This window comes from Chiloscyllium punctatum, chromosome 35 (assembly GCF_047496795.1).
Source record: "Chiloscyllium punctatum isolate Juve2018m chromosome 35, sChiPun1.3, whole genome shotgun sequence".
In the NCBI taxonomy this organism is placed as follows: Eukaryota; Metazoa; Chordata; class Chondrichthyes; order Orectolobiformes; family Hemiscylliidae; genus Chiloscyllium; species Chiloscyllium punctatum.
The window spans coordinates 15,802,516-15,813,662 of NC_092773.1; the positions used below are offsets into that span (position 1 = coordinate 15,802,516).

The window sequence follows — 11,147 nt, forward strand, 5'->3', positions numbered from 1 at the left end:
GACATTCGGGCTATTGAGGGAGTGCAGCGTAGGTTCACGAGGTCAATTCCTGGAATGGTGGGACTATCTTATGTTGAAAGATTGGAGCGACTGGGCTTGTATACCCTTGAGTTTAGAAGACTGAGAGGGGAGCTGATTGTATAAGATTATGAAAGGACTGGACACTCTGGAGGCAGGAAAGATGTTTCCGCTGATGGGCGAGTCCCGAACCAGAGGACAAAGCTTAAAAATATGGGGTAGGCCATTTAGGACAGAGATGAGGAGAAACTTCTTCACCCAGAGAGTGGTGGCTGTGTGGAATGCTCTGGCCCAGAGGGCAGTGGAGTCCCAGACTCTGGATTCATTTAAGAAAGAGTTGGATAGAGCTCTCAAGGATTGTGGAATCAAGGGTTATGGAGATAAGGCAGGAACAGGATACTGATTGAGGATGATCAGCCATGATCATAATGAATGGTGGTGCAGGCTCGAAGGGCAGAATGGCCTACTCCTGCACCTATGGTCTATTGTCTATTGTCTCTGGTTCCCAAATCTCTAAAAGTCCCCAAAGGGGAAGCAACATCTCCACATTCACGCTTCCAGGTCCCGAAGAAACTTCTGTGTTTCAATAAGATCACCTCTCATTCTTCTAAATTCCAATGAGTACAGGCCAAATCTAATCAACCTTTCCTCATAAGACAGTTTCTGCTATCAGCTGATATCCAGTATCAATCAAGTGAACCTTCTGGGGACTGCCTCCAATGCCAGTGTATCTTTCCTGAAACAAAGGGCCCAAAACTGCTCCTCGGATGTTGCCTGACTGGTTGTGTTTTTCCAGTCCCACACTTTTTGACTCTGATCTGCAATGCTTACTTTTTACCAAAACTGTTCACAATATTTGAATTTTGTGGGCTGCACGGTGTCTCAGTGGTTAGCACTGCTGCCTCATAGCGCCAGGGACCCAGATTCGATTCCAGCCTCGGGCAACTGTGTGTGTGGAATTTGCACATTTTCCCAGTGTCTGCGTGCTCCCACAATCCAAACATGTGCAGTTTATGTGAATTGGCCATGCACAGTTGCCCATAGTGTTCAGGGATGTGGAAGTTCAGTGCATCGGTCAGGGGTAAGTATAAGATAGGGGAATGGGTCTGGGTGGGTTACTCTTTGGAGGGTCGGTGTGGACTTGTTGGGCCGAAGGGCCTGTTTCCACAATGTTGAGATTCTGTCGTCTGATCAGATTTCAGCAAAACCTTCCCATTTTTGCATTCCATTCCCTTAGAAATAAAGGTGAACATTTAATTTGTTCCCAGTTACCTGCTCAACTTAGATGCTAGTTTTTATGATTGATGCATGAGGAATCCCAAATCTGTGTTCTGTCGCTTGCTAGCCTTGCTGTTCACATGATACTCAGCCCCGAGACAGTATTCTTCCTGCCCAGATAGACACTATCTCATTTTCTGACATTATATTCCATCTATCAATTCGCTGAACCTGTTTATACCTCTCTGTAGACTGTGTCATCCTAACCACTGCATTCCCAACTATTTTTGTGTCATCTGCAAACTTGGCTGGAGTACATTCACTTCTCTCATCCAAGTCATTAATGTGTATTGCAAATAATTGTGGCCCCAGCCCTGAGGTGATGCATTTTGGTAGCACTAACAAGACAAGGGAGTCCACATTGAATGGTTGGATCCAAGGAATTACAGAGGATCAGAGGAACCTGGGTGTACATGTCCACAGATCCTTGAAGGCAGCAGGGCAATAAGTAAGGTGGGTGAGAAGTCAGATGGGACTCTTTCTTGCCTCTATCATTCAAAGCATTGAATCTCAGAGCAAGGAGGGCATGATGAAACTGTAAATAGTATTAGTTACACCACAATTGGAGGACTGTGTACAGTTCTGGTCACCATATTCTCGAGGGTTAAGAAAAGATTTACTAGAATGTTGTTGGGAATGGAGGGGTTGAGTTATAAAGAAAATGGGCTAGATAGATTTGGACATTTTCAACTGGAGCGTAGTAGGTTGAGGGGTGACCTGATAGAGGATTATAAAATTATGAGGGACATAGATAAAGTGGATAGGAAGGGTCTTTCCCAAGAGTGGGGACATTCTAAACTGGGCGACATATTTTTAAGGTGAGAGGAGAAAAGTCATGAAGGGCAACTGTTTTTTAGCCAGAGTGGTTCATGTATGGAATGAACTGCCAGAGGAAGTTGCAGATGTCGGTCCAATTTCAATATGTAAAAGACATTTGGAAAGGTTAAAAATCACACAACACCAGGTATGCCTATTCACCTTTCTAAATTTGGAGATGCCAGTGTTGAATTGGGGTGTACAAAGTTAAAAAATCACACAATACCAGGTTATAGTCCAACAGGTTTATTTGGAAGCACTAGCTTCTGGAGTGCTGATCCTTCATCAGGTGGTTGTGGAGTATAAGATTGTAAGACACAATTTATAGCATAAGTTTACAGTGTGATGTAACTGTTTTTCTCAGAACAGAGAGGACTGTTTGGGGGTCTGACTGAGATGGACAGCATACACAGGCTAGTTAGGGAGAAACATTTTCCCCTGAGTAGAGGGGTCACTAATTCTGGGGCACAGTTTTCAGCTAAGGTTTAGAGGGGATTTGAGGAAATATGTTTTTCACCAGACGTTTGTGGGTAACTAGAACTCACTGCGTGAAAATGGTGATATCGGTAGGAACCTTCAAGTCATGAAACAAATATTTAGATTGGCCCTTCAAACACCATAGCACAGAGCGGTGCGGGGCAGGTGTTGGAAACTGGGATGGGAATGGTTGCATGTTTGATGACCTGCTCTGGGAAGATGGGTCAGAGCGCCTCTTCCCGTGCTGTTAAAAAAAACTTTGACTTTATGAAAGTCGTATTAAAAGTTTCTAAACTTTTGTATCGTCTCATCTAAACCACACACACACACAAACAAAAATGGCAATGCAGTGAAAAGCCTAAACATTGGTTCCCTTTCGAGGACAAGAGTTAACTAGCTCTTCACAATGACCCTCCGTCTGGGAACAACAGACATACCTGTGCGGTACATGTTAGATTTCAACAGGATTAGGAGAGAACGAGAGTACAAGTTACATCGACCAGTCCATCTGAGACCTACCATTCCTTGGAGCTTGATATCTTGATCGTCTGCGAGTATGAACACAATATTCTGTCTCACACAGTGTCCAAAACGAAAGGACACCATCAGGAACAAAAACGCGATCAGCTTCATGGTGTTGTCCCGGTTGGTCGAGAAGTGGCTCAGGCTGTGAGGTGTCTTCAGGGAGAGTTCAGCGGGTGGATCGCTCGATCCCTCCCCCCCCAAAAGCCGTCTTCCACCAGAGTCTCCAGCAGCTCTCATTTCCTGACCCGAGTTTTCTGCGTGGCTCAACCCCCGCCCCCCCCCCAACACAGTTAGGCGAAAACGACAAACCCCACAACCAATCATCCGTCCCAGAAAGACGTCAGTCTCTCCATGTCTTTCTGAAATGTCCAATTGTGTGCTCGGTTTGTAGAACAGGGCGTGACTGGAAAGAACAAACTTCGCTCGTTGTCGCCGTGAAAGTTGCGTTTTTCTCTCAAAGTATTCTGAAACTCTCATGTCGAGACCGGTTGCCATTTTAAATGCACTTGTTAAAAACTGAAATGAGTCCAAACAGAGATAATTTAACTACCATAAAGAGTTAGACTGGTGACTCATGCATTGTTCTTGGTGGACATGAAAGATCTGACAACTGTGAGATATCAATCTAACCCAAGAGTGACACCTTTTTAGCCACAGCGTTGGTTTCAACCGAACATTTTTTCCATACAATGGAGGTTAATATATTTAACCTTTCCGTTGACTTGACATACCACCATTACATTTGTTCAGACCTCTCTCTATCTCTTCCCAATGTGTGCAATAACCTTCAGTCGTAAAACTTCCAATCTCAAGATGTGGAGGAGGTGGTGTTGGACTGGGGTGGATAAAGTTAAAAAAATCATCCAACCACCAGATGAAGGAGCAGCGCTCCGAAAGCTAGTGCTTCCAAATAAACCTGTTGGATGTAACCTGGTGTGTGATTTCCAATCTCAGTGCAACTGAAAATACTGCAGCTTTCCTCGTCATCAGTCCAAAACCTTGTGCCCTCCAGGCCTGAACCAGACTGCGGCTGAGTGAATGATGACATCTCTCAACGTTTTTTTTCATTTGTCTTTCCCCAAATTAATGATCTCACCCAGGTTCTTGTTTTGTTATAGCCATGCCAGTTTTGTCACAGTGTTCCTCTGGCTGTCACCTGTCCGTTCATTAAGGATGCAATATCGACCAGATTTTAGAAGAATTACAAGGAGGAAGTCACAAAGGCTCTCAGCATCTTCTAGTATTGTCTGGCTAGAGGCACGATCCCAGGGAATTATATTGTTTCAGAAAGAAAGCAAGTATCTGTTCTTTGAGAAAAATAATACTCATACAGCACAGAAGCAGACCCTTTGATCCAACCAATCCATGCTGACCATAATCCCAAACTCAACTAACCTACCTGTCTGCACTTGGTCCATATCACACCAAACATTTCTCATTCATGTACTTACCTAAATGACTTTTAAATGCTGTAATTGTACCCAGATTCACTACATCTTCTGGAATTTCATTCCACACAGGAACTATTTCAGCTTAAAGTAATTGGCCCCTCATGTCTTTTTTTTAACCTTTCTCCTCTCACCTTAAAGATATGCCTCGTCGTCCTGTTCCCCCACCCTCGGGAAAAGATATCTGTCATTCACCTTATCGATGTGCCTCATGATTTTTCATCCTGTATAAGGTCACCCCCCAACCTCCTCTGCTCCAGTTAAAAAAAGCCTCAGCCAGTCCAGCCTTTCCTTATAGCTCAAACCCCCCATTCTCAGCAACATTCTGGTACATCTTTTCTGAACTTTTTTTCAGCTTAATAATATCCTTCCTATAACAGGGTGACTAGAACTGGATACAAAATTTGAGAAAAGATACAGAATGAATCATCATTTAATGTGTGGCCTGAGGCAATTAGAGCAGTATCACTTCTGAATTTTAATTTGAAAAATTCTCAAATTTTGTTCTCCAAATGTCCGACTGAATGTGGGTCAAAGGAGTTAGGTTACAGATCTTAGTGAGCAACTGAGTGACTCACCTCTTTGTCTCTGTATACTTAGAAATCAATAATTTGGGACCACTGATCTCCAAAGGATTGGAGGGAATTTAAGGAAATTGGTCCTTATCCAGAGGATGTTGGAAGGATGGGTTTAATGACTGAAAGGTCATCAAAAGCAGAAACTCTTATCATTGTTTAACCAGTGCATGGTTATGCCGAAAGTGTTGGAGAATAAAAGAAAGATACAGAGCAAAACCTGGCATGTGGGATGAGGTTAGAGCTAATTTTAAGTCAAATAGACATGATCGGATGAATGGTTTCTTTACAAGATGTAAATGTCTAAAATTGTACCGTCAGCCAATATGCTTGTAGTGTCTGAAAGTCTGTGACAAGTTTCATTCTCTTCACCACTTCCCTTCTTGCTTTCATGAGTTTCCTTAAATCTGTGCCTTCGAGTCAGCCTACCCTCATCGTATTTGAACTCTGTCACTGTTTTGTCTATGGAAAATAAATTATTTTGAGACATCTAAATACATTTTTATGTTTTATTGTGGCTTAGTATGTAATTCCACCGACCTGTGCATTGCTCAGTCATGTGGATCAGAATGTCTCAAAGTGAATATCCAGACTTTACTGTAATAGCTGATCTTTGGCAGTTAGAGGATTTTAATTATTGGAACATAGGAAGAGGAGTAGGCCATTCAGCCCCTTGAACCTGTTCATCATTCAATGAGATCATGGCTGATCTGTAGCATATCTGCTTCAGGCCTATATTCCTTTGCTTAACAAAGTGTATCTATCTCAGATTTAAATTTAACAAGTAATTGATAGTAATTATGGACTGGAGGAAATTGAGCTCAGCACAGATTTCGTAATCAATATCCCTTGCTTGAAACAGTGTAGATCCTGGGGAACATAGGATATGAGAGCTTTTTAGTTGGCCTCAACTAACAACTTGATCACTCACAACTTGGGGTGTAAATGGAGACCATGAATTTATGTGACCCATGGAACTGTATTCCAAAAGCATCAATGTTATTACAAAAATTGAGGGAAGAAAAATACAAAACAACGTTGTACTTGGTTCAGAATTGTAAACCCAATCTCCCTCAACTCAGACTCCAAGCATGGAATCTTCCTAAGTCCCAAATGACATGGGCTGCAGTGAGAGTTGAGAGAATTATATGAGGTGTCAAGACAGCCTTTCTTAATATCGAGACTGACAAGTCTTATTTTCCATTCAAGTCACAAACATTAACATGAGTTTCAGGTCAGTGAGCAGTGAGAGGATTATTACAGTAAATTATTGCTCATTGTCAACTTCATTACCACTTAATCTGACCTCAATAATGTGCAGGTTCCAATTCTCCCAATCACTAGAATAGAAACTAGTCATGTTGTCTTTCACTGTGTCTCGCACCTGCACACATAAAACATGGGGGCTGTGGAAAATATAAGCACTACTGCAGTTAGGCGGTAGTGTGGGGATGGGGGTTTAAAAATAAAAATATATATAACCAGGAGATTTAGAGTCTCCACAGTTTAGAGCACTGACTCTGTCTTGGCTGGTGTTACAGTTAACCTGGGACAAAAAAAAAACAAAAAAAAAAGAAAAAAATAGAAAGTAGTCATGATAACTCCTGACATGAAACTCTGAGCAGGTACCTGGCGATTTTCTGCTTGCTCCTCCAGTCGTTCATTCGAGACAACTGGCACCAATATTTCAGGGCATGCTTCATGGGCAGCAGCCATGCACACCCCATATCCGTGGATATTGACAACTGACAAGCAAAAGACTCTCTGCATCACCATGGACATCTGTGATCCACTTAGAACAGTGTTCCACACTTAGAAGTGCACTGGTTTGTTTCTTTGTAACATCACTGCAAGAACACTGCTGTTGGGCAGCCAACCAATTCATGGAATGGTGCATGGATCTCATGCTCACAACATTGTACGGCATTGCATTTCCTAGCTTTGCTCCCCCAGGTCCATTTTAATTTTGCCTTGCAGTTTAGCACAGATAAAAATCCAGGCAGTTTGTCATGATTGTCAGTTACCAGTCAAGGGGATGACACATCATTTTACAACACAGTGTGACGTGATTCTCAAATCTGCAATGTGTGCTAGCCATGCACATGGCAAACATAGTGCAAATGCTGCAAGCATACTCCCTTGTCTCCAAATTGAAAGGGAATCATCGTACATCAAGTTGAGAGAGACAGCCTTCAGTGAAGAGGTCCTAAGCCAATGATTCATGGGCACCCTCTGCAATCAGCCACTTACTTGGAGCAAGCAGGGTCACAACTGACTCCTTCTTGGGGGAAACAGTGAAGACAGATGAAAGCAAAGCTTTGGACGTTGTCTATATGGACTTCAGCAAGGTGTCTAACAAGGTTCCGCATGGTAGACTGGATAGCAAAGTGAGATCATATGAAATATAGGGAGGGCAGGACATTTGGATGCAAAATTGGCACAAAAGCTGGAGGCAGAGATTGGTGATGGCGGGGGGGGGGGGGGGGGGGGGGGGTTGCTTTTTTGACTGGAAGCTGTGATCAGCAATGTGCATCAAGGATCAGTGCTAGGTCCACTGCTTTTTGTCATTTATATAAATGATTTGGATGTGAATACAGGAGGTAAGTTTGCAGATGACACCAAGATTTGGTGGTATAGTGGACAACGATGAAGGTTACCTCAGAGTACAATGGGTCCTTGATCAAATGGGCCAATGGGCCAACGAGTTGCAGATGGAGTTTAATTTAGGGACCGAAGAGGCAACTTTTCATGCAGAGGGTGGTGCATGTATGAAATGAGCTGCCAGAGGAAGTAGTGGAGGCCAGTACAATTACAGCATTTAAAAGGCATCCGGATGGGTACATGAATAGTAAGGGTTTCGAGGGATATGGGCCAACTGCTGGCAAGGGGGACTATATTGGGTTGGGATATCTGGTCGGCATGGACGAGTGGACCAAAGGGTCTGTTTCCGTGCTGGACATCTCTATGACTCTATGACGCTATATTGCGGCTGTACAGGACATTGGTTCGGTCACTTTTGGAATATTGCGTGCAATTCTAGTCTTCTTCCTATTGGAAGATGTTGTGAACTTGAAAGGGTTCAGAAAAGATTTGCAAGGATGTTGCCAGGGTTGGAGGGTTTGAGTTAAAGGGGGGGGGGGGGGGGTTGAATAGGTTGGGGCTGTTTTCCCTGGAGCGTCAGAGGTTGAGGGGTGACCTTATAGATGTTTATAAAATCATGAGGGGCATGGATGGGGTAAATAGACAAAGTCTCTTCCCTGGGGTGGGGGTGTCCAGAACTAGAGGGCACAGGTTTAGGGTGACAGGCGAAAAATATAAAAGAGACCTAAGGGGCAACTTTTTCACACAGAGGGTGGTGTGTGTATGGAATGAGCTGTCAGAGGAAGTGGTGGACGCTGGTACAATTGCAACATTTAAGAGGCATTTGGATGGGTATATGAATAGGAATGGTTTGGAGGGATTTGGGCTGGGTGCTGGCAGGTAGGACTAGATTGGTTTGGGATATCTGGTCGGCATGGATGGGTTGGACTGAAGGTCAGGCAGCATTCAAGGAGCAGGAAAACTGACGTTTTGTGCAGGAGCATCAGGATTCCCGATTTCCTGCCAGAAACATCAGCTTTCCTGCTCCTCAGATGCTGCCTCACCTGCTGTGCTTTTCCAGCACCACTCTAATCTTGACTCTCATCTCCATCATCTGTAGTCCTCACTTTCGCGAGTTGTACCAAAGGGTCTGTTTCTGTGCTGTACATTTCTGACTCGAAATGTTAATTACCAATTGGCAGCCCAAGACTGGATATTGTTCAGATGGTGTTGCATGTGAATATGAGCTGCTTCAATATGTGAAGAGTCATGAATGGTGCTGAACATTGTGCACCCATCAGCAAACATCCCCACCTCTGACCTGATGATGGAGCAGCTGAAGATTGTTTTTTGTTCAATTTAATGGAGGGTTTCTCTCCATGATACCCAGCAAGATTTATTTTATTGAGCAATCATCATGAGGACATCAGGATATTAAATATCTATTAAGACTCTGTAGTGTCCATCTCCTCCAAAGTTAGCCCAAATCCGGAAGTACTTATCACTGGTGGATTTCTCCACCCACCGCCCTCGAAGGCTGCTCTTGTCCCACTCTGACAGGTGCATACAACATCTACTTTCTCTTGTTCTCACCCATCCCAACCCCCAGCATCACTAATCTTGTGTGCCTTCTGAACCTCCTATACCTTCCAGCCTTTCCTTTCACCCTAACAGGAATATACTGTCTCTGGACTCTCGTTATTTCATTTCTGAAGGCTTCCCATTTTCCAGCCGTCCTTTTTACCTGCGAACATATGCCCCCAATCAGCTTTTGAAGTTTCTGGCCTAATACTGTCAAAATTAGCCTTTCTCCAATTTAGATCTTCAACTTTTAAATCTGATCTATCCTTTTCCACCACTATTTTAAATCCAATAGAATTATGGTCGCTGGCCCCAAAGTGCTCCCCCACTGAAAACTCAGTCATCTGCCCTGCCTTATTTCCCAAGAGTAGGTCAAGTTTTGCACCTTCTCCAGTACGTATATCCACATACTGAATCAGAAAATTTTCTTATACACACTGAACAAATTCCTCTCCATCTAAACCCTAAATACTATGACAGTCCCAGTCTATGTTTGGAAAGTTAAAATCCCCTACCATAACCACCCTATTATTCTTACAGATAGCTGAGATCTCTTTACAAATTTGTTTCTCAATTTCCTGCTGACTACTAGGGGGTCTATAATTCAATCCCAATAAGGTGATCATCCCTTTCATATTTCTGATCAACCCAAGTAACTTCCCTGGATATATTCCCAGGAATATCCTCCCTCAGCACAGCTGTAATGCTATCCCTTCTCAAAAACGCCACTGCCCCTCTTCTCTTGCCTCACTTTCTATCCTTCCTATAGCATTTGTATCCTGGAACATTAAGCTGCCAGTCCTGCCCATCCCTGAGCCATGTTTCTATAATTACTATTATATCCCAGTCCCATGTTCCGAACCATGCCCTGAGTTCATCTGCCTTCCCTGTTAGGCCCCATGCATTGAAATAAATGCAGTTTAATTTATTAGTCCCACCTTGTTCTCTGCTTTGTCCTTGCCTGCCCTGATTGTTTGATTCACTTCTTTTCTCAACGGTACCACTCTTAGATTGATCTCTATCCTCACTATCTCCTTGGGTCCCACCACCTTGCTAGTTTAAATCCTCCTTGAGCAAATCTCCCTGCCAGTATATTAGTTCCCTTCCAATTTAGGTGCAATCCGTCTCTTGTACAGGTCACTTCTACTTCAAAAGATATTCCAATGATCCAAAATTGTGAATCCTTCTCCCACATACCAGCTCCTCAGCCATGCATTAATCTGTCCCATCCTCCTATTCCTACCCTCACAGTTATGGTAACATCATTGAATGTCAGAGAGTGTTGATAAAAGTGTCTCTTGTTGGAGATGGTCATTGCCTGGCAATTGTATGCCACAAGAGGATTCTGGGTAAGTCAAGTTGAAGGACGGCTATCATAGGCTGCACTTTTTTGGGGGTATTTTAGGTGTTGGAGGTGTTTTCCTTGAATTCCAGGAACAGCAATTTCTGTTTTATATGCTGTTGCATTGTTTAGGAACTTTGGAGAAATACAAGTTAAAACAACAGCACTTATGAAAGGGAGAGGAACAGACAAAGGCAGCACATGGTCAGGCAGTGCAAGAGAGAGAGAAAGTGAAAAAGAAGCCCACAGTGTTCCCTGACACCACAGTGAACCTGCTGATGGTAACATATTTTTGATGGCGATGGGGTGTCAATAAAACAGGGCTGTTTTGGAGTTGATTGTACTTTATTGGAATGTCAGTTTTTCCATCTGAGTATTCACATAGAGTTCAAAATGGTTCTCTTGCAGAGACAGTGAGTACACCTCAGGAAATGTGCAATGTGTTGGAGTTGCCCCAGTGTTGCATCCGCGTGCACCATGTGTTTTTGCTGGTCACTGGCCTGTGCC

The 11,147-nt window shown here is 43.4% G+C and overlaps 1 protein-coding gene across 1 annotated transcript in view; it reads right to left on the minus strand.

Annotated features, from left to right (window-relative positions):
• The window catches only part of gnsb (glucosamine (N-acetyl)-6-sulfatase (Sanfilippo disease IIID), b), a 57,642-nt gene extending 54,279 nt beyond the window's left edge, over positions 1 to 3,363 (minus strand). Inside the window, exon 1 of the mRNA XM_072554066.1 lies at positions 3,109 to 3,363. Within this exon, the coding sequence (XP_072410167.1) occupies positions 3,109 to 3,351 (243 nt within the window). The 5' untranslated portion in view covers positions 3,352 to 3,363. The remainder of the gene's footprint in view (positions 1 to 3,108) is intronic.
• Between the last annotated feature and the right edge of the window lie 7,784 nt (positions 3,364 to 11,147).